General features: G+C 32.5%; 3 protein-coding genes across 3 annotated transcripts; 1 reads left to right on the top strand and 2 right to left on the bottom strand.

Annotated features, from left to right (window-relative positions):
- Positions 1–2,492: 2,492 nt before the first annotated feature.
- On the bottom strand, positions 2,493–12,958 carry LOC139502868 (uro-adherence factor A-like). Its single transcript, XM_071292517.1, has 2 exons — positions 11,465–12,958; positions 2,493–7,309 (listed from the first exon to the last, which is right to left on the bottom strand). The coding sequence occupies exons 1-2, from the start codon at positions 11,715–11,717 to the stop codon at positions 3,372–3,374; spliced, it is 4,191 nt and encodes a 1,396-aa protein (XP_071148618.1). The 5' UTR covers positions 11,718–12,958; the 3' UTR covers positions 2,493–3,371.
- A 2,763-nt stretch (positions 12,959–15,721) lies between these two features.
- LOC139502864 (uncharacterized) lies at positions 15,722–20,213 on the top strand. The gene is made up of 3 exons (XM_071292503.1): positions 15,722–17,450; positions 18,127–19,474; positions 20,067–20,213. The coding sequence occupies exons 1-2, from the start codon at positions 17,090–17,092 to the stop codon at positions 18,894–18,896; spliced, it is 1,131 nt and encodes a 376-aa protein (XP_071148604.1). The 5' UTR covers positions 15,722–17,089; the 3' UTR covers positions 18,897–19,474; positions 20,067–20,213.
- Positions 20,214–21,282: 1,069 nt separating this feature from the next.
- Positions 21,283–23,372, bottom strand: LOC139502857 (uncharacterized). The gene is made up of 2 exons (XM_071292488.1): positions 23,020–23,372; positions 21,283–22,372 (listed from the first exon to the last, which is right to left on the bottom strand). The coding sequence occupies exons 1-2, from the start codon at positions 23,294–23,296 to the stop codon at positions 21,435–21,437; spliced, it is 1,215 nt and encodes a 404-aa protein (XP_071148589.1). The 5' UTR covers positions 23,297–23,372; the 3' UTR covers positions 21,283–21,434.
- Positions 23,373–25,198: the final 1,826 nt, after the last annotated feature.

Here is a 25,198-nt window from a genome sequence, read left to right as displayed (position 1 = left end):
ACCTTTTTACGATTCAGGTCATCGAATCATATTGATCGAGGACAGTATGATACATCTTTGACACAAGCTAATTTCATTGTCCCCAGTAAACAAAGTATTCTATGCGTGTAGGGAGAATATCGTATATGTATTGTTTCGATCCGTTCATAAACATGTAACATATATATGTGAACTATAAGTTTTGAAACTTGGCTACCATTATTTAGTTATTCAATTACGATGATGTTGATAAAAACTTTATTTGATTGATTTTGCTTCAAAAACCAAATAAGAAATTGGAGAGATGCTACCAAAAACATTTTAGCGTTACGCAGTGACCTGGAAACTGCTTATTAATATACACTGTTACTCATAGTGACATAGGAAAAATACTGCTATCATATTTTAAAAGTATCGCATTCATATTAGAGTTTATAATATTTGTTTATTTATGTACATAAGAAAACCACAGTACTTCAAATTTTACACTGACATAATAGTTATCAAAGGTACCAGGGTTATAATTTAGTACACCAGACGCGCGTTTCGTCTACATCAGACTCTTGCTTTTTACTAAATATTGGATATATATTTAGGCATAATTGTTGTTTGTATTTAAACAATACGTTTTAAAATTGGTATTTTATTAGTTTGTCATTGCCGAAAACAACTTTTTCCGCATGAAGTGTCTGCTTATTAACTTTTTTATTTTGATGAGTTTTTGGAAGACAAACACGTTCTTATGGCTTACAAACTTAAGCCTTGTACCTATAATGAGTTCATTTATACATAACCCTATTAGAGGAGGTTTGGTGGAAGGAGCTAACCACTGCTTATGATGTCCTTGTATTAAATTTCGATAACAATTTCAAATTATTAAGTCTGGAATTTCATTATCACAAATTAACTGAAACCTTTACTAAATTCGTTCAAAGATACTGAATTGGTTTGAAGTTTGAGTCTACCCATGAATAGCAAAATAACAAAAATACCGAACTTCCAGGATTATTCAAAACGGTAAGCCCCATAAGGAACGGCAACATATTTGTTGAATTTGGAGATCGACTTTTTCCAAAAATTTGTTGGCATTCCTATGGAAACAAACTGTGAGCCTTTCTTGCCGACTCTTCTAATTTTTATAGGAGTCGGAGTTCCTTCAGACACTAGTAAAAAACAAACAGATCAAAGAAGCCAGATTTTAAAACTTTACATTTAGATATTTTGAGGATGTTCTTTTCATTAAAAATCCAAGCTTTTCTGATTGGATTCCATTGATAAATCCTTCAGAACTAGTAGCTTATGAAAAAAAGATAGGGCTTCCTCTGACTCATTTTTAGACCTATATCTCGATTTGACATAAGCGGTAATTTTTTTTTACCAAAATCTATGACAAACGAGATGATTTCCAATTTCAAAATTAACAATTTCCCCCACCTTAGTAGCAATATACCAACTTCAACTGCATATGGGATATACATATCCTAACTCATTTGGTATTCAAGAGGTTGAAGCTGCTACTCAGACTTTATAAAACGTCACCAGTGTCGAGCAGAAAATTGGTGAACCAGAGTTATGTCAACGAACGTGTCGTCCTTTTACTAACAAATTTAATCGGAAGATACCCTTGTTGATAAATATTTCGTATCAACTTCAAAAATAATACATGATGGTTTAGATTGTTTGTATTGACGTTGTTTGTCATCACGTGTTATTGTGTCAATTTAATATGGTTTTGTAAATTATTAACTTTTACTGTTCTGTCAATTTTTTGGTAATATAATTTTGACGTGGTTGAGTACTAATGCATTTTGCCATTGTGATGTTGTCCTTTGGTAATCTTATTTTATTCTTGTCTTTATTTTGGCCTGTGTGGTTTGTATATCTGTCATTTTTTTTTATGTTGACATATTTTTTTTTCATAGTGATTATAACACAATGTTGACTGTACCCTTATTTTTGATATTTTTACCTATTAGGTCTGTTTGTTTTGTTCACACATTGTTGTTAATATAATGTAATGTTTAGCGACTGTCATACAAGTGAGAGGTTTAGCTAGCTTTAGTCCACCATTTTCTACATGAGGAAATATAAAAAAGAAGATGTGGTATGATAGCCAATGAGACAACTGTCCACAAGAGACAAAAAGGACACAGACATTAACAACTATAGGTCACCGTACGGCCTTCAACAATGAGCAAAGCCCATACCGCATAGTCAGCTATGAAAGGCCCCGATATGACAATGTAAAACAATTCAAACGAGAAAACTAACGGCCTTATTTAAATAAAAAAATGAACGAAAAACAAATATGTAACACATAAACAAACGACAACTACTGAATTACAGGCTCTTGACTTGGGAAATGCCTGTATGACAGTTGTTTTACGTTCGTTTTATGTGTTTGAGCTTTTGATTTTGTCGTTTTATGTAGGTATTCCCGTTTTTAATTGTCCTCGGAATTCTGTATTTTTTAAATTTAACTTTTCCATGGATATAAACAAATAACTTGATTGTTTCGAGTAATACAATTTAATATAAACAATTATCTTTATAGAACATAGATATCTCAATTGCATTCCATGTGAACACAACATGTGCTTACTACTGAGCTGGTAACGTCCACAAGTGGTTATAAAAACTATCAAAGATACTCGATACTTATAATTTATCACTTCAGTCGTGCATTTCGTCTACTTAAGGTGGCGCTAGAATCAAAAGAGTTGGCATGCCAAAGTTGACCAGTTATCTCTGCCTTGAGAATTATTATAATTCCTTATTTTCGAATTATTCATTATTTTATAAAAAGTAATCTTAAAGATAATGAACTCATTTGTGAATATTGAGAGTTGTATTCAATGGCCTCATTCTTTGTTCGCAAAAACGCAAATCATGACAAATTAATGAACAATTTAAATGAAGTTTCACTACCCTTTTGCATACACATTGCTAAAATCTCGGTGTATTAATGATGATGCTTCATGAACATATAACATCTTCCTCTGAAGTTCAAACTTACAATGCAAAGAGAACAAGGACATGCAGACACACATTCTCCCTTAACAAACTTACTGCAAAAGTACAAACAAGAATAGAAAATAAGAGACACACAGCACTGTTAAGATGTAAATATGGCAGTACTATAGTACAAACCCATATTATTTTAAATAAAACAACTACAAAAACTCGCATAAAACATAATATAAATTTCTTCGGTTGCAAGCATTCTGTCTATGCCTAATAAACAAATGTAAGCAAAGAATAATACTATATAATAATGCTTTTATAATAATGTCTGATTGTCATTTATTGACTATTCAAATTAATTCTCTACAACAGGAACTCAAAATGGATATCACAATCAATAATTTCTGACTCATTTTAAAATTTACAGTTCAAACCCATATTGGTTCAGTTGGATTGTGTTTGCCTGAAGAATCAGAACTTTGCATCATGCCTTGCAAAAACATACTAATTTTTCGCTTGTCAATGCACGATATTCCAGGGAAAATTTCTCCAAGATTTTGATTATCTTTTAAGTTTGATCCTCGAAGACTGCGTTGCTGAACAATATCTATTACACTTTTCCTTATTCCAAGTTTTTTAAATCCTGCAACGATTTCACTGGTAGAAATATTGCAGAAGTCATCCTCGTCATCAATCTTAACTTCAATGCGTTCGTTGCAGACCTCTTCGTGAATATTTGAAATAAGGCTTTCGTTGTCGGATTTCGGCGAATTATGCGAGGATATTGAACTTTGAACATTTTCCAATATCAAACTGACTGTTTCTCGCTCTGCATCGTTTGTTTCCTGACAAGCACCGTGATTTGATTGTCTGATAGATGAATGAATATTGTCTCTCACTATTTCTACGACACTGTTTTGTCCCTCTGATATAAACGTTTTCAGATGTGTTTGCTCACTTTCACTTTGTTGTGGCTGTTGTATGCTATTGTCTGAAATTTTTGTTTCTTGAACAACCGTTTCTGTGTGAATTATTGACTGCACATGACACATTTCTTCTTTAGTTTTATCTAGACACTCAACTTCATTTTGTTTAATCATTTTAGCACTTTGCACTTCTAATTCTGAACATTTCGATGTGTTTATTTCACCTTGAACTTTATCATTTTCAAAATGAGACATAAGTTTGTCAGTATTACTACTTTTAGACAATTGTTTCTCATCTAAAGCATTTATGTTGCCAGATACAGGCGCAGATTTTTGTTCATGGTTTTCAAAACACGAGTTTGATGCTTTAATCGCATAGGAGTCAAATTTAGTATCAGTTTTAGACCGGTCAATTTCACTATTCGATTCATTCTTGACAGAATTTGTTATTGAGAAGGACGTCACTGATTTATCAGGGTTAGGAATTTGTTTATGTTCTGCGTTCTGATGACTAGAAGTTGGGAAATTATTATCACTCATAGTTCCTGATAGAGGTTTAACGAGACAAGCGGATGGTGGTGGAGTGACAGTTGCTTGTACATCGTCATACATATGAGATACATTGATAGTTAATTTTTCAATACTTGTTTCACGCGAATTGTCCTTAGTGTTAAAAGGTTGTGAGACGATGTTGAAAGGCGTGCTCTTTGATATTTTGTCATATTCTGAAGTGGTAATGTGATCCTTTATGTAACTATCACTAGCATGTCCTTGAAGAGCACTTGCAATGTTTTCACTTTGAAGTTCTATATCGTTTCCGTTGTTTTTAGTGGAGGGACAAACATGACTAAGACTCTTAATTAGTTGTTCAGACATGTTATTATCATCATTAGTAATCGAACTATCTAATTCACATACAATATCTTTTGATATCGTACTACTCGTCTTGTTTTTCACAGAGTTGACTTCCATATCCTGGGTAAAAGTAGTTATAATAGTGTGATTTGAACAAGCGTTAAATTCTTCTATTTCATGTTCGCACCATTTAGTATTGCAGTACTTTGTGTCAAGATTGATTTTGATATCATCAGATGGTGCATCACTTGAAATGAGTTCAGTTACTGCAGATGTTGATTCTGATAATACGACGTCAGCTATCCTGGTTGATTGTACAGTGTTCATACTTTCACTTTCCGATGTCTGTTCATCATGTTTAGTGTCAATACTTGTTCGTACTTCATCGCACTGTTCTAAAATCTGGTTTCTTGTTTCACTTTTACAAAGGGATTCATTTTCATCCAATTTTTCATTTTTATCTGTTTCGAGTTGTTTTTCTCGTGCAACAGCTATGTTTGGAGAAGAAATATCTGTTCCCTCATGTAATGGTGACACCTTATCATTGTTCTGACCGTGTGTTACATCAATTTTCTCATTTAATGGTAACACCTGATCATCACCCTGACATTCTGGCACATCTTTTTCCGCATTTAATGTTGAAGTATTTTCATCGTCTTGACATTGTGGTACATCTATTTCTTCATTTAATGTTGAAATATTTTCATCGTCTTGACATTTTAGTACATCTATTTTCTCATTTAATGCTGAAGTAATTTCATGGTCTGGAAAATGTGGTACATCTATTTTCTTATTTGATGCTGAAGTAATTTCATCGTCTTGATAATGTGGTACATCTATTTTCTCATTTAATGTTGAAGTATTTTCATTTTCCGGACAGTGTGGCGCATTTATTTCCTCATTTAAAATCTTTTCATCGTCCTCACAGTTCGGCACTTTTGACTTATCATTCGTTGAGACAAAGGATGGTGTTTCATTTTCAATTTTGTGCTTAGTCTTTACGTCACAATTGTTATTGCTAAAATCTTGTATTACAGATAGTGTTTCTGTTTTGACTACAACAGTAGTTATTGTTTTTGTATCTTTGGCCTGTGAGTCATTTAAATGTTCTTCTGGTTCTAGTACATGGTGTATGGATGTGTTACTAGGAACATCACTATAAATAGGTTCCAATGGTTTTCGAGTCTGTCCTGGCCTTAACGTACCACATGGTTTTGGTACAACTTCTCGCAATATTGAAAAATTCTCATAGTTAATTGCCTCACCCAAATTAGCCTCAGGCACTATATCTAATGATGTTGGTCTTGTAACACTCATTGCGTACATGTCAGTCGGTTCTGGTGCACTGAGACGTCTTGGAATGCGAGGTATATCGTAAATCTTATCAGAATGTACCTTGTCAATTCGAACACTTACACGGTCACGTGACGTATTTGTAGGTATTCCATCAGATATACCACTATCTAGGTCAATATACGAGTGATCAGGCGATCCAGCACATGCTGTTGGTAATGGCGGCGGAGAACACACAGGTGGCGGAGAACGGTATGACTGATGCTTCGTCAAAGTATTTGTTTTACTATTATCCCTTGAATTACTTCTTCGAAGAGAATTGTGTAAACTGTTTCTACCGCTCGGAAGCACATAATCCATTTCATCGAAATCTATTGAAATCGAACTGCTACATGAGAGACTTTCCTTCATGTCAATATACGATGCTTCTTCTGATAATTCCAAGCTGTCTCTCATTTCGATATAACCAGATTCTCTATTGTCGTCTGTAGAGGTATCTTGTTTTTTCGTCCTCAAAATATGAGGGCTGGGTGGCAAATCTGTTGCTACTTCATCCTCTGATAGAACTGTTTCGTTTATACTATGATTCACTTTGATTCCACTCATGTACAAATACGCTTTCTCATTACACAAAGCAAAAGCACGTTTATATAAATCTGACTGAACTACATCATCGTTCATTTCAAATATTCGGAATTTTAAAGAGCAATTAATCGGTAATTCGACAAAGATATTCTTCTCTGAAGTTGTACATGCAATTACTGACCGTTCAAAATGTGAATGTTCAAGGCGCAATATTCCAGTAAATCCACATTCCGCAATTGGCATTCTTCCAAAAAGCAGTTTGGTGGTGGCTGGTAGGTACTTTTTATCAAGTATATCTTTCATGTGTAAGACAGGACAAGGCATTCGAACGCTCTGGGTCGTTAATGTATAAAATACACCTTTTTGGTTGAACGGAAGTAATATTTCTCGTTCACATTCATCGGTGCATAACAAGTAATATTCCTGTTTTAATTTTGATCTTCGAAATATACCAGATTTACGCTTACTTTCTCCAACATATATTTTACCTTTACGTAAAACCTCGCCAGGGAACAGACCTCGTTGTTGGTGCTGAGATTTTCCGTCACAGCTGATCGATACCTGAAGCGCGTGTACTTGCTCTGATCCACCAATAAGAAACGTCTCTGTATCAGAATTTGAAAGGTCAGAAACTAGTTTATACTCCATAACATTGTGTCCTAATGTAGCTGGATTTATACGCTTTTTCTGTAGAACTGCAAACCATCCTATTTTAAAAAGTAAAATGAGTGGTTAGTTATATAAGATAATTAAAATTGTACAAAGAAAAATACTAATGAACAAGGTGATGGATATAACCACAAAGCAACCTAAGGTAAGTATCATACTGAACAACAAAAGAACAAATCAAAACTGACTTCCACGAAGAAGTCGGAATTTTTTTTATAACTCTCTCTTGCATTCGATGGGATTTATATCTTTATTTAATAAAAAGTGTATACTTTATTTAGTCTCGTCTAAAACAAATCACATTGTGCATTGTCAATCAGCATCGATGTATAGTGTCACCTTTCCTCATTCTAAATCTGACTAAATCCAACAATTAATGTAAAAGCGACAGTTGTCATATTCATACCAGGACACTAAAACTTATCAAGAACATCTTCACATCAAAATTAATGACAAACTTTAAGGCTGACTTTTCCTCGCATTGGTGCTGATATTACGTTTGCTCCATGTTCCGGTATTATTCTCGGTTGTTTGATATGCGTTATCTCGATATTTTAGAGACCTCTCGGGTCTAAATGTACTAAATGTACGTAACATTTTTCTCAAAAAAACAATAACAACTTTTTACAGTAACTTGTTTTATGTTGTGTCGTTGGAATGCTTTATCATTAATGTATAACTCAGTTTATTCATCGGTTATAACTTTTATGTTTTTTACGATGCAAGGCTCGTTTCTTTTTTCATCGTCTTTTTCACGATTCGATAATTTTAATCGTGTTTTTAAAATTACATGTAATTAAGTTTAATTTTTTTAATTATTGAAAGTCATAAATTAAATCTTTTTTTCTGTTTACAAAACTAAATATTGGCCGTGGTTTTGTCCTCTAATTTTTGTGGTTAACCTAACTATATTCTTACGTCTGTAATAAGAACAGTCGTTGTCAGTGCCATTTAAAAATTAATATCTTTGATATGGTGGGATTGACTTAATTTCGTGGACTAGGTTTAAATGATAGTGCGTGTAGATCATATCCATTCACAGAAATATATGCAATCTTTTCTTTAAATTGAAATCAATAATATAAATTATGAAAACTGATTTGAAAACGTTTATTGATTTGTACTTTTAATCTTTACATACCATCAAGGTAAAAGGACGAAATTGACTCTGTATTACGTGGTTTACTTTTTAAATCTTATTAACAAGAAAAAGTACAATAACAAATAAAATGAATAAAATGTCTTTTTCACTTAAAGAGGTATGAATTTCTCGCCTGTCACCATTGTAACATGATTTTATATATGTGCCTGTTGAGCACCAACCTTTACATTGAAACAAACACGTTTTATTACTGATGACGATCGGTGTGGTAATCCAGGATAGTCGTGATAAAATTAATTATGCATATAGAAATTATTCAACTTTTTATTCAAAGTACTTAGATATGTATTCATTAACCAGTAAACATGGTGACCTATAGGTATTAGTTTCTGTGTCATTTGGTCTCTTGTGGACAGGTGGCTCATTGGCATCATACCACACGTCTTTTTTTATAATAAATATTTTTTATTTCTGTTTACCATACAAAAATTTAATGTTACTTCCAGCAAAATACAAAACAATTTCCTTCAGTTTGATGTAGTAGCATAAGATATTGAAAGAAGACAACAACTTTATAATAACGGACAAAAAGACACTAAATGAAAAGGAGAATGTAATTTCACAGATGATATCGGATATGTTCCTAATGTCGTATAAATTATAATCCCGTTCCCTTTTCACAAATGTGACCTATCGAATAAGCCTATTTACCGGGTTTTTTATAACATGAGACACGACGGGTGCGACACGTGGAGCCGGATTTGATTATCCTTTTGAGCACCTGAGATCACCCCCAGTTTTTAGTGGGGTTCGTATTGCTGCGTCGTTAGTCTTTAGTTATGTTGTGTCTTGTGTACTATTATTTGTCTGTTTGTCTTTCTGTTTTTACAAGCTACGGGTTTGTCAGTTTATTTTCGATCTATGAGTTTGAAGGTCCCTCTGGTATCTTTCGTCCCTCTTTTTTAATTCGGGTGTTGATGCTCCAAACCGGTGACTAGTGACAGTGTTATCATTTGTTTTACTCTTCCCGGTTATAGATTAGTATACAGAAAGTAGGATTCAACAAATTATAAAAAATTGTGTTAAAGTCAATAATTTCTTCCTTATTTGGATAATCTATAAATAGGGTCAAGTTATTACCTCCAAGGACAAATGCCAATCTGTAATTGTTGTGACCGAGAAGTTTTTTGAAAATGATAAAAATTACAGAGGGAATTTTACCTGGACTACAGGTCATGCTCAAGGAAATTATCATATTCAAAAGATGTTAAGATCACGAAAGATTAAAATGTTTTGTAGATATACGTTAGTTTTAATACATAAAAAGACACAAGGACAACACAAATCAATAAAAAAATGAATAATAAAATATTAACACGCCATGGACGATGTATCAAGCAAACTAACTATTTTTTTTCAAAATAAGAGGCATTCAAATTATGTATTAATTTATTTTCCTATTCAGCGTAATACTTTAACAACTTAGGCTTTGAAAATACAACAAATACAATATTTCTTATTGATACAATTAATTTGGATTTGTCAATTTACTGTTTAGAATGATGTTTTACTACATTACAATGGAGGAGGTCAATTTACTGTTTAGAATGATGTTTTACTACATTACAATGGAGGAGGTCAATTTACTGTTTAGAATGATGTTTTACTACATTACAATGGAGGAGGATCATTAATCTACTAAATCGATATCAAACATTTTGATATAATTATTATTTTTGACAGCAATTAAATGGTCATTTATATACTACATAATTCAAAATTAAATATACCATTGATATTACAGATTTTTTAAGGATATGTTTTTACTTGCATATACATTATCAAGATACAATCAGTCATTTTCATATGATTTAATATTTTTTTTTAAGATCATGACCCCTGATTTTATGCAGATGTGTTTTGATACCAATGAGACAACTCCGCCGGAGACCAAATGACTTAGCAGTTAGCAACTATAGGTCACCGCCAAGCCTTCAACAGTGTGCAAAACCCGTACTAATAGCAAGCTATAAAAGGCTCCAAAATCAATGAAAACCAAAAAGGACACATAAAACAAACGATAACCACTGAATTACAAGCTCCTGACTTGGGACAGGCACATACAGTATGTGGAGGGGTTAAACATGTTTGCAGGTCCCCTCCCCAACCTGGAATAGTGGTTTAAGATTACAACATTTTAAAGAACAAACTATAAACACACTTGAAAAGGATTCTACTCATCCGATCGATACAAAGCACAAAAACGAATAACAAAAACACTAAAGATGCAAAGTATTATTTTGAGACAACTTGCAGTTACTTGAAGCTATTTTCAAAGCCAATAACAACTACTAAAACATCGTTTCTTAAACTAAAATATCAATCAGTACATACATACACAAATCCAAAGGATTTCTTAAGTCCTATGCAGATCCTACTTATCCTGATATATATATAAGGAAGTAACGGCTATCTGTGTTGTTTATGTCCTTATATTGCATTAATTATGTTAAAGATGCCGCTTCGTTAGGATTTTATTCAACTTGAATTTACCATTCCTGTTGCCACTATACGACTCTTTTTTAATTGATAAACATATCAAACTTTTAAAAATCTTAACATAAGGGACAAGTTTTCAGCATATTCTGAACCTGTTGTACATTCTGTTTGTTCTATTTTTCACATGCGTTTTAATAAGTAATTACACCTTATGTAAGAATCCGGGGTTTTGATTGGTTTTTGATATGATATATCTGTTCAAAAACATTATATCTTGGCATTACAACAATAATTGCCGTATGGCTTGTCAATGATATGAAGATATATAGGCATATAGAAAAAATTTCGTATAACTTGTCTAAAAATAAGAAGATATTCTGGCATAGCAACAACTATCGTATTACTTTTCTGAAAATAAAAATAAAATATCCTGGCATAGCAACAATTTCCGTATAACTTATCTGAAAACAAAACGATGCACTGTCTCTATGTTATCACTTGAGATACAAACATACTTCTGAAACATGCCTTTTTGAATTGACACGAGATCTGTACTATTGTTGTACTCCTAATTTTAAAACTGATATCTTACCTTTATAATCCTCTGGAATAACAAGAGGTGGTCCCGTCTCTCTAAATAAATCCCTCTGTACATTTTGAGCGTTAATCTTGTTTATATTCCTCTGTCTGTATATAAGTAGAGGCTGTGATAAGTCAAAAGAGGAACTACCGGGTGTAACTTCTGAACTTGCAATATCACAATGGACAACGACTGGAGGAGGGTGTTTATAGCAAATCTCTTGGAGGTTATACACTCCTTCCTCATATCCCCACGACGGATTCATCCTCTTCGTATCAAGTCACTTAAAAATCTATAAATTAATATTTTGTTACTATTTTTTTGTCACAAGTTCCAAGAAACGAATTATTATTATACTTGTATCTTCTGTCACTAATTACATCCTTATTTGTAATACCTTTTAAATCTCGGTTATACGTTTAAATCAATATAAGAACGGATAACATTGTAAAAATAGTATTAAAATAGCAACCATAGGTAAGCTAAACAGTTGATAGTACGTTCCATAACTGTGAGAAAAAAATAAGTTCATTACAGTGTTAGATTATCACCGTATACTTCTGTTTTTACAAATGAATCCATTTCTCACCTTCGTAATAACAAATTAATTCAAATAGTAATGTTCATGGAAGAATGATTCTATGTCACGCGTAAAAATGATGAGTAGAAACTTATACGTAGCTGTGTCTTCCTTATTAATATCTCATCAGACTTTAAACGGTATAGTCCATACACACGCTCGAAAGCCGGAAACACTCCTGCTTATAAACGTTTAAAGGATTTAATAACTTGTTTTTATATATATGCACCTATATCCTTAGATCCAGACAGATTTCTGTATAAATGCTATTAAATTACTTCCTCAAGGAAAGAAGCCATTGACCAAAATTTGCCAATAATTAAGTACCTTTTTAAATAAGGTTTTCAAATCTGCAAAATATACTGTAAAAACTCTTGACAGGTGATATTTAATGACCCCGAACGGAAAACATAATATGCTTATAATATGTGTCTATATATATGTAGGTATTTACTAAAATATTTAAAAGTCCTACAGTATATACAGTCATATCAATTTTCAGATTGAAGTGTATAAATGCATGCAGGTACACATTTCTATTTTTTACACTTCTTTCACCGTTTTTCCACATCTATTCGGTTTTTTTTTTTTTTAGATAACCGGACAGCAGCAAATGCATGAGAATGAATATAGTCTGTTATGTTGGCTGGCAAACATGTAATATGATTTCAAAGTACAAACACGCATGCAAATTTGAGCAAGGCGATAATTCCAAGATTTCTTTTAATACATATTTAAGATAGGTAAGGTCAATGTTCATCAATATCCTTTTATTACAATTTCAACTGTATTTGTCTAGGTTCTGACATCATTTTATAACCTGTCCCTCCTTATCATACGGACTTTTCCGTGATTTGGCCGTTAGTTTTCTCGTTTGAATTGGTTTACATTTGTCATTTCTGGGCCTATTCTACAGAGGACTATGTGGTATAGGTTTTGGTCATTGTTAAATGCAGTACCTATAGCTGTTAATTTCTGTGTTATTTTGGTCTCTTGTGAAGAGTTGTCTCATTGGCAAACATACCACACCTTCTTTTTTTATATTGTAGTGCTACAATTGCTAAATTATTGTTACCAATACGCCAAAAATAGATCAGAAATTCATGCAATTCAGAATTACGACATCATCTATTTATTAAAGAATACGTAAATGAAACAGAAATACTTTATTGTACAATTGAAGACAAAAAGAAAAATATCAACTACTGAGAAGAGCTAGAATAAAAGTCTCACAGTAACTCCATGACGCGTTCTCATATACACGTCTCTATACTGGTATTCATTCCATATAGGGAGTTGGTTATTTTGGCTTCCTGTTTATCAACTTATATTAATTAATGCTAGACTAGTGTTAAGCGGTTGACAAGCACATATTACCAAATTGATCGTAATCGTAATATATTTATTTTTTATTCTTCCAAGCGATCAAACAAAAAATAGTAAAATACAGTTAATAGGCACGTTTTAAAAGTTTATTTTCGTTAATTGAGGGAAGAAATCAAATTAGTGTTAGTAACAAGTAGCAAAATTCGTGCATATTTGACGCCTATTTATATACTACTTGACGCCCTTCAAATTTTATCAAAACTGCAACATTTACCCGATTAAAATTTTTAATGATATTCGTATAAAATATTTTTTTTCATTTATTTATGCGGTAAAAAATATATATGTGAATTACAATGTGAGCCCTTTGTTGTCGTTCTTTTTCTATATATATTCTTATGTTCTAATCTTATAAAAGCAATGCCAAATAAACATGAAGCAACAACATAATTAAAATATAGATCTCTTATTTTGTTATGCTTGTATGCTTGTATTTCATTAAAAGGATTTCTTAGACATATCTAAGGTATTGTGGATTATTCATTGTTTTGAATACCATCAATTCGGTTATAGTCGATCTAAAGGAGACAATTTTGTTGGTAGGGTTGTGGATGTAAATGTCCTGGAGGTAAATGCATAACTTTTAAGTACACGAACAAGATAGGGACTCAAATTTGGAGTGAAAATTTTTCCAAATATATCTGTTAATCAATCAATTAATTAAAAAAGTAAAGTACGTACTGACTGTCCTGGCTATAGTTCTATATTTGTAACAAATAGAGCAATGGTGTACTTTCTCATTGTTTTAATTCGAGATGTAATAAGTACAGCAATGGGACATTTGACATAGTTTTAGTTCGAGTTGTTAGAGCAGTGGGATATTTTTAATTACTGTATCATATCTTATGGTTGAAATGGAATGTCGAAAGTCAGAGAAAAGTGTGATGTAGATGTCACAACGTTACACAAAACTATACAATATTAAGTAAAATGTACTCTTTATGGACATTAAATTATAACAAAGAATTAATTATATGACACGTTCACCACCAGACTCAACATGGCGCATCAAATCTATCAATCAAACACGATATTACAGTTGTTAACTTTTTTTCATAACATTAATTTTTGTGATTAATTCATCCTTAATTTCGTGAAAGCATACACCTGTGTGGTTTTGTACTTTTTACTTGCTTCTGGCAGACAGCAGTTGTCAAGTGAACATGTTACTAACGCTCCATTTGGTGTAAAACAGTAAGATACAGCTGGCGACCTGGGGACATGTTACAGAAATCCTGAATAATATCATCATAAGGTTATCGAGATATTTTAGGTCAGGCTATTGCAGTAAAAAGATATATTAGGTCAGACTATTCCAGTAAAACACCCTTTTCCATTAAAAGCCAAATTCTTTGGTATACCTATTTAATTGAGAGTATCTTATTTTACAGAACAATGAACTTCTGTGTTCTGGTTAAAGTACATAAACATCACTGTAGGCAAAAACCTTGACTGGAATCTTTGACTGCTTGACTCTTGCCGAATTGGACGTCTGAACTTTAATAATACATAAATGTTGGCGTCTCAATTCAAAAGTACAAGTCAGTAGTATGTTGTTTTCAGTTAACATTTGAATTTGAGGTTGAAGATTTGTTAAGCCACGGATCAAACAGATAGGTTCTTTTTTTCAAGTGACAGGAACGAAGTGACCATAAAAAGACACAAAAACGAACAAAAGGATGAAAACAAAATGGTGAATCGAAACAAGAATATTATATTTCTCTTTTGAATTGTGCACATATTATAATTCAGATCCAATGACAATTTAAAGCTTACTACACGACAAAAGTTTTGATGTACGGAAAATGTATCTTCATTGTCTAAGATGCAACATGTTCAAAATACAGCTTCTAAACTGATCACCAGAATACAGAAATAGCACCACATTACATTTATTTTCATTCACTGCGTGATGAAATCAAGTCATGTCATTTTATGTTTTGTGTGGCAAACAGTTACACTATTGCTCGATTCAATCCTTAGATATGTTGCAGCTATATAGCTGAATACGTGTCCTTTTATGTCAAAATTATATTTTCGCATGAGGAGGATTATGAAAAAAAGAATTATTTAGATAATTGCATTTCATGTTTGCATAAAACATTGTTTTCAACTCCTAGATATTTTCACTTTGCTCATCTTTTTCCCTTTTGTATATTTTTGTTTTGTTTTTTTTTCATCAAAAGAAATTGAAAAATTGTTGTATTGCTTCAAGAATTTTAATCATTAGATAAATCCATTTCTTAGTGAGTTTCATACATTTTTTTGAGAGGGTGCTATTGAATTCCTCTGTTTTCCAGTATCAGGAATTGTTTGTCCCTCAGTGTTAGCTAACTAATTTACTAATACTCAGGAATCTTCATTGTTTAATCTACACTAGAGCAAGCGACTTAAAATGGCATGATTTTACTTATATATCTCAACGCTTACACTCGAAAACAAGTATAATGCACTATTTACCGTAGAAATGCCGCCAACACTATCCAGTTTTTCCTAGATTCTGTTTTTAACGGTGATAATAAACAAGACTTTACAGTGATAATCTTTATTTTTATTTCAAAATAACAGTGATGAGCACATTTGGTATGAAATTAACTCGAATAATTCAAGCCCTTTCCGTGTCCGATTTTCTCCCACACGTTAATGTAGCCTTCTTAGATCAGCGGAATATAACGACTGAATTATTCGGGTTAGTATGAAATTATCACTGGTTGAAAAGTATATTACTCGTGTTATCGAACTGTAAACATCAAACTACACCATGGGTTTATCTTCCCTCATGGTGTTATAGCCCATGTTATAATATCAGAGAAACTTACAAAAGATTTAATTTGTCAAGTTTATTTGATTAGAAAACTATAAAAGACTGTCATATGATTATTTGATTTCACAATTTCTTTATCTTATACATAATCCAATAACTTGCATAGTATTGTAAATATATTCGTTTAACATTTTTGTTTATTTTGAAAATCTTTACTATCAGTTCAAATGTAATAAGGTAACAAAGTTTGTTCCTAGGTTAGAAATGTGTACCTTTTAACGAGATCGATATAAATTAGTGTCGAAAAATTACAAAATGACAACCCGTTATTTCTGTCAAACTAATGCACGCTAATGGACGAAAACGTCAAACTACTCGGGGCAAACTATATGAGACAATACAAAGTGGTTAAGGTCATCGATCAGATCTACCCTCATGTACATAAAACGTAAAATCACGACAATTGTGGGTTTTTTTTGTAATATTCGTTGTGAAAATGTGATATCTTTTGAATATTCTAAGTATATTGGACTTATTATGTGAGCTAGTTTTACCAGTTGCCATGGAAAATCTGTTGTTTCTCAAACTTATCTTTCCTCTCATTTATTGACGTTTCGTAATTCCGGATGGATTATTACGGAGAGAGACAAATCATCGAACACATCACGTGATCTGTGAAAAATACGAACTTAATTATAGGACTACTGTACATATTGATGGCTTTTAATATATCACCTTTTACGACTGTAAAGCTGAATACAAGATATTGTATACCTTCTTAGTATGCCTGGGTGACTATGAATGAACGAAAATGAATTAGAATTGATGAAATCATATATTGGTTTATAAACATATTTACTATATATTGAATGTGTTTGTGTAATTAAATGAATTATTTAAATAAATCATGCAACACGTCTTAGGAGGAACCATATACAAACAGACCAGGAAAATAATGGATTCAAACAACGAAAAAGAACAATCTCCACCAGAGGTTTCCAGGGAAATTCAGTTTACATGGACAGAAACACCACAGCCATTGAAGGAAATAATTGATTCTTCGGGAGATTTACCTTCTGTAGTGAAAATGTGGCAGGAAAAACCCTCAGCTGACAGCTCGCCATTATTGGATATACATAAACCTTTACTTCTGTATAAAGAGCTGAATGGGGTTAAAGTTTACTGTAAAAATGTGACTTCTGTTGATTTACTGACCGGAGCACAATGTAAAGATGACCCAATAGTTGTTATTCCACTTGGGTATCCAGGTACGTAACCATAGTATACATGTAGACTGCTATAACTAGTGCAAACTGGCACAATTATGACAATGGTGTCATAACAAAAAAGGGGAGTTATTGCAAGATCAACAATATAAATAAAAAATCATAAATTTAAGATTAACTTTCAGTATTGTTATTCATTTCATAAATTGAGCATTACAGCGTGCAAATTCCTGTAAGAGATCGCTAAGATTGAACATCATTTTAGAATTTTACACAATAATTTATTTTTTTTCAACTGTGTAGTTGAGTAGCTTCATGTTTCGTCATTTTACTATCAATCTTAGAATACAATTTAAACAGACTATTTGACTTTTCCTAGATGAAACAATTTCAATGATCGTTTAATCGTTTCAATAAGAAACCTTAAAAAATAATAACAAAATTGGTCATGAAAAACAACAATTGAAATATAAAGTGATTCGATTGAAAGAGATGCAACTCGTGATAGCGATGTAGTATGACTTATATTGATACGTAGCGAGCATGTTCTATATGCGTACGGTATTCAAAGATGAAAAACTCTAGATAGGAAAATTATAAATGAATAAAAGAAACACCAAACACTTTATAAGGGGTCGGCATTTTAAAACGAAAAGCAACCAAATTAGGAAAACAACAATTAAAGGAATAACATTGAATCTGTTTATTTATTTTGCAGGATGGTTTCGTCTAATAGATGACCGTGATAAACCGCTGACAACTATCTCCAATGTAGCGAGAATAATGCCAAAGAAAATCTTATCATACAAACTAGTGACGGGATATATCCGTGACCAGTATACTACAAATAGTAACTTAGCTGAACCATTACACCTCAAAGTAGATATACAACCAGGGTTACTTAAAGTACTCAATGTTAAGGAAGATTTTGTTAGGTATACTGACCATAAAAAGATCGTCAAACGAAAACTACTCCGCTGTCTTGTTTGCAAGACGGAAGACGAAACCAACGTCTTACTTCCGTTTGAAGTGGCGGGAATGTTCTACTTAATTGAAGTTCGGAAGTCAACGTCAAAACATATCAATATTGAGAACATAGGATATGCATACAACATAAAAGATATGTACACGGCAGGGTTATCTAAAGGTGTCATTTTAAAACTACTACATGGTCGACCGCCATCAAAACCATGCGGGTTTTCTCAAATATTGAAAGTGTGTGATTTGATCAAAGATCACACAGTAATAGCATGTACTATTAGTGAAAGCAAAAGATTATTAGAACTTCCCGTAGCACCGGTGCCATTGTTTGTAAAAGCTTTAAACTATCCGCATTTCGACAGACATCAAACTTTCTTGGATACTTTGAAATTCATGGATAAAAGCGCTGATGGATATGCCAACGAACTTAAGGTGCGCCATAATTATAAAGTGGATAAAACTGCAAGAAAAGAGGAAAAAGAACCAAAGAAGGACGAGAAACTGTAGTGGAAATAACATGGCTTTATATTATGTCTATCATGTCAAAATATGGTGCTATTCAAAAATCTAACGTATAATTTAAACTTGTATGCAATTGGAAACAATATATTTTTCATATAGTTGCCCTTGTTCGGTTAATTACTACCTATGATGCAGTGATTAGTCCTGCAATATATTTAAGTTTGACACGACACGGACCTTGTCACACACTACAGTACACACTTGTATCCGCGTATTCTCCTAGTGACCAAATCAGAATTAAGGAAACTTTTTTAGGATCTTATTAATTTTAAGTAATTGTGTCTCACCTATTTTGTTTTTGATTCGCATTTATATTTAGGGTTTATCTTAGTATACCATTGAAGTTGCCATTTACTCATCGGGGTACAAATTTAATATCTATAATTCCTACTTTTATATTGAACAAAATTACTCGGAACGTTCTCAGAATCTTCATAATATAATGGTTGTGGACTCCTTCTATTTTGTGTTGGAGTCAAATTATTTTCCGCGATTGCGTTTACAAACCACTGAATATATATTCATTTTATAATCGCATCCTCCTAAACCTCTCATTAGAATTTGTTTTTAAAAACCTTTTCCGAATCTTGTTCATATAATGCCATTGTGCACCTCTTATTTTGGAATTTGATCCAAATTATTTTTCAGTTTTCCTTTTGCAGGCAAGGGCCGAGATAATCTTTTTGGGAACTCTGCTCGCCAATTACAATTATGATTTTAGTTTATTTGTCCAATAGTGTACTGCGTTTGTTAGATGAAGGATAAAAATCTACCCCATCCAATAACTCTAACAATAAGTATAATAGTTTATTTACTTAGAACTACTTCTTTATATCAGAAAAGTGGTAGACTTTTTTTTACTTTTTAGTCTAATTTTGATTATGTTCTTATGACGTGGCTCGGTACTTATACATCCCACCATTTGTGATATGGTCAAGTTTTAATTCTTGTCTTTCATTTTACTTATGTACTTTGTCTTTATGCCATTTGTGTTTCTTTGTTGAAACAGTTAGTTGTTGTTATAGTGATTATAAGATTATACTTATTATAATGTTGACTGTTACTTAGCACACTTTTTGACGATTTTAAGTATTACTGGATACGTGTAAACTACGAGTTCAAATGTTCAAATGTTCAACAAATTACAAATTTGAGATTGGCAAAACCATGAAATCAAATATCCGCGAAAAAGCAAGTGTTCCTCAATCCACGAAAATCGAAACCCACGAAAATAAATGAATTCACAGTATGTCTGTTTGTTTTGCTCACAAATTGTTGTTAATAAAATGGAATTTGATGCAACTGTTATCATGACAAGTTAAATCCACCATTTCTGCACAAGGAAACGCCTGTTCCAATTCAGGAATACAGGTAGTTTCTATTTGTAAGATGTGTTTGAGCATTAGATTTTGTCATTTTATAAAGGACTTTCCGTTTTGAATTCCCCTTGGAGCTCGAATATTTTGATTTCCAATTTGTGTTATAGATTGAACAGCATGTGTTTTTAATCTTTCAACCATGCATAAACAGTATGCAAATTCAGCAGTATCGATTCATTTAGAGATCTTGTCATGCAAAAAGCGTAAAGCTTTTTAAGAAGTCAACTGTCCATATTCTGGAAATATTTCCATTTCATTCCTGTTTTTTTAGCCATGTATGTTGGCCAGAGTGGTTCACCGAACGTATACTTTAAGGATGATTGCAGCTAAGTTTGTATATCATAATTTTGTATAGGTTAAAGGACGACAGACATCAAACTTACTAACAAAAAATATAGACACACATCGGAATTGAAAATTCTTCCTGTATGCATTTTAAACATTTTTATCAAATTTAAGTAACACAAGTCAAAACATATATTTAAAAGTTATTGAACAAAATGTTGTAAGATAGTTAAAGTCCGACAACTCGAACGCATATGAAATAATTGAATTCTCAAACGAAAGTGTTCGGGACTTTATTGAATAGCCGGAACTTCTTTGAATAGCCAGGACTTATTTGAATAGCCGAAATACAATCTCAAATCTTATGACATCAATGTATAATCTCACTGCAATTATTTGGAAAGGCAATTCATTAAAAATAATCCTTTGGTTAATATGTCGCTGACATTTTACAACTTTTGATATTTCATGAAATCATTGTGTGACTTTTGATACTGACATACAGCTATAGTATAGGTCACCGTACAGCCTTCAATAATGAACAAAGCCCATGCTGCAAAGTCAGCTATAAAAGAAACTAAGATGTGGCAACTATGTTATGTCACGGTATACCACAAGTCGCAACATTATATAACATGGCAAATTTATATGAGCAATATGCAGTATCCCATAAATTCATATATGGCAAACATACCAGATAACTAAAACATGATATCACGTATATAAGATTCTCTTTACATTAAATAAAAAAATGACTAGACATTACAGTTTTCTGACACTAAATATTTCTAAACTTCTTTATTTTCACCGGAAATGGCACACTATTTAAAAAGGCAAGATTCAGTCAACTCAATAAAATTCAACACATCATAGATCTCCTATTTGACAATTCTTTAAGTTCAACCAGCGTTCCTAACGTAAGAGACTGTTCTGATTCAGTGTCGTCACGTGAGCTCTCCATAAACTGTGTGCTGGGTTCATCGTCAGTAAGGCTTATATTTGTTAGAAGATCAAGAGTTTTCAAGCTTTCGTGTCTTTGTTTCGTTTTTTCTGTTGGTATATGTTGGATCATTTGATGATCTGTGTCTAATTTGGGAGATATTTTAATGAGAGAGCTGTAAGAATCTGAATATTTCGTGCAAAGCTGTATTGCATCTTTATATGACTTCATATCTATAAACTGTTCTTCCGATTTAGTCGTGCAAATTTTCACGTCATCTGATACAGGGAGTTCAAACAGCGCATGCCTCTTAAAAGTTATAGTGCTACCAACAAACACATCTTCAGTTATACGTCTCTTTATAACCATCATACCAGTAAAAATACAAGGTACTACGGGCGGTTTTCCATAGATAATCCTAACCTTCACAGGCAAAGTTAAATCTGTCAATATATCTTTCATTCGGAAAACACATTTGCTGTCCGAACTCCCTTTTTGATATACTGGATGGAATTTTCCTTTTGCCGTGAATGGTATCAATATTTCTTGTTCTTTATTATCGATGCATTTGAGATATTGTATTTCACGTGTTATCCACTCTTTTTGTTTCTTTTTCAGGACCCCTATCTCTGCACACGTCCGCCATTTTGCTTTAAAAGTGCTGTCTACTTTTAGGACTGTTCCAGCTGGAATCTTACGTTGAAGATATGTCTGTTTGTTATCATCAGAGTTATTTACACATATGCCTGAAACGTTAGTCCGAGTGAAAAATTTCACTGGCATTATCTTGGAGACTTCTTCAATAGATTCAAAATATTTCACACGTCCAAAATCTGGTGGCACAAGCTCAAACCAACCTGTGAATAATAGGATTTGACTTAAATTGATATATAGACATGTTTATTTTTGTGCATTCACATTTGTCAAATAATGTTGCATGTTATAGCACGAGGACATGATAAGATTTCCAATGAGATAACTCTACACCAAAGACCATATGACGTGTATGTTTTCTTATTCGTTGCATATACATATTTATATATACATGTTTTTTTTGTGGTTTTTTTTTTCTTCAGTATTCGCATTTGGTATACAGTGTTGTGTTTTTCAAGTTAATCGTGCGACGTTGAGCAACCAACAATCAATTAATCAATGTAATTATATTTTCAGCTTCAATTCAAATATTGGTCTTGAAGTTATTTTCAATTATTCCAGATTTGGCGCATATTTTCTTTCTTATATATATATTTAATATCAATTTTATATTTTTAAACTCAATGTAAACGTGTTTTTTTTTTCATGTTATCATCTTATTAAAGTGATTTAATTTTACAGAACAACACCTATATTTCGAAATAAGGAAAATATGAAAAAGCAATTATAAGTAATAAGTTTATATTGTCTCATAGAGCAGTCGTTATAAAACATGATTTTCTTTTAGTAATTATAAAGAAAAATACTAACGACAATAAATATTGTTGTATTCATTCGGGAAATTACTTACCTTCAAAATCATCTGGTATCTCTAAGGTTTGACCGACTTCATAGTAAGGTCCAGTAGAATCCCGGTATATTGTCCGTACTTCGGCCTTTCTCTTATGGTACCACCTGTACAGCAGCACTGGTTGCTGTGAGTATAGTTTCAACCCTGGAGGAAGATTACCTTCATATTTACAAATCTTTGGTAATTCGTCTTTTATATTGGTCAGTAATGTGTCTGTCCATTCTACATTTAGTTCATTGTCCAGCGGTGGAGATGGGTTGGCGGATACGTCCGCCATATCTTATGTAGAAACGTGTTAAAGTTTTTTGTTTATATTATAGAATGAATGAATCGCATTACAGAAAACTATTTTTATAAAACCGGTTTGGTTATGCATCATAAACTATTCATTATGTAGCGGTAACATTTAAATAATTGTATTGATCAATAAGTCAAAATCATATATTTTAATAAACATTTAAATAAAACCGTGCAGACATGTTTCAGACCATATGAGTATTTCGGTCCAAATACATAAATGGTCCAGCTTGTACTAGCCCGTACTTGAAGTTTTCGGCAGGTCATCTTTTAAGAAAGAAGATCTGACTGAAGCACATTTCAAATCGCTGGGCATTTTAAAACTTGAAGGAACTTTGTAAGGTTTGAAAAGGATATTCGTTAGGATTAAACAACCACTCTCTGGATATCTAAGATAAATTAATGCTTTTCTATTCGATTGAAAGTTCTTGCTTTTATACTGTCTACACAACATTTCCGCACAATAAGTTTATTATCTTAATATCAAACAAGTCTTTTGAATGACATATTGAAAAACATATTTCAAATATATTTGCTTTGAAATTCATACGAATACCCCTATACCTTAAAAAAGTATAGTTTTTCTTTGAAAATACTACTCTTCAGAATACACAATATTTTCCAAACCGATTATTTCCCGTTTGATCCTTTGCATTTATTTTCTCATTGATTATAAATATCAACAGCTTTTTTATTCTGTTCAATGTGGATATTTTATCATATTTATACATATTTTACAGAAACACTATTCTTCACTTGAAAGAAAAGTAGTTCCTGTAAAGTAAATACTACCCGGGCCATATGGATAATGATCGCGTTTAAGAGTATTCACCATTGCCTATGACACAGTCTGCACCAGCACATAAATACACCCTTAACGGAGGTACTTTCATTATAATAATATTCAGAAATAAATTCGAAATGATAAGACAACTGTTAACATTTTCTGTCATCTTTTTTAACCTTCGGTCACTTGTGATGTTTATGCCCCACCTACGATAGTAGAGGGCATTATGTTTTCTGGTCTGTGCCTCCGTTCGTCCGTCCGTCCGTCTATGCGTCCGTTCGCTTCAGGTTAAAGTTTTTGGTCGAGGTAGTTTTTGATGAAGCTGAAGTCCAATCAATTTGAAACTTAATACACATGTTCCCCATGATATGATCTTTCTAATTTTAATGCCAAATTATAGATTTGACCCCAATTTCACGGTCCACTGAACATAGAAAATGATAGTGGGAGTGGGGCATCCGTGTACTATGGACACATTCTTGTTTATTTTTATTTTATTTTTTTAGCATACAGTATAAATAACAAACTGGGACGATATGTTCAGTAGATGCGTACATCAATGAGAAGTCAAATTGACATTAATGGAATGAATCTTACATTTAACACGGATATTTACACGCCCCTGTATTATCAATCACTAATACAGATCACATAAAATTTTTCCCGCGGTCCGTGCAAAAAGTGTTAGGATTTTGAAAATTTCTTTACCTAAAGAAGCACGTATGTAGATAAAAAGTCCTCGAAGAAGATGGATGAGGGAGAAATGTTGGATGGATAAAACCAAATATATTGATTCTTATGGTAAGAACATGTTTTGCAAAGAGCTAAAACTTGGTATGTTCTGGCAGACACAGGAGGGAGATGAGATGGTTTTAAATTTTGTATATACTCAAATAGTTTTAGAATATACATGTTTTAAAAAGATCCCAACTCCACCTGGGTAAAGCTGATGACCGTAACTGCATTCACGGTCATTCCAAGATGTCGGATGAAAAATTAGGTCAGTATCTGTATTGTCTGTTAGTTTACAGTGTTTCTATATCATTTTCTTTACAAAGTATACATTGATACGATGTAAATTTATAAAAGATTCAC

The sequence above is a fragment of the Mytilus edulis genome, chromosome 1 (assembly GCF_963676685.1).
Source record: "Mytilus edulis chromosome 1, xbMytEdul2.2, whole genome shotgun sequence".
Taxonomy (NCBI): domain Eukaryota; kingdom Metazoa; phylum Mollusca; class Bivalvia; order Mytilida; family Mytilidae; genus Mytilus; species Mytilus edulis.
This window is presented reverse-complemented; position numbering and strand designations above follow the sequence as displayed.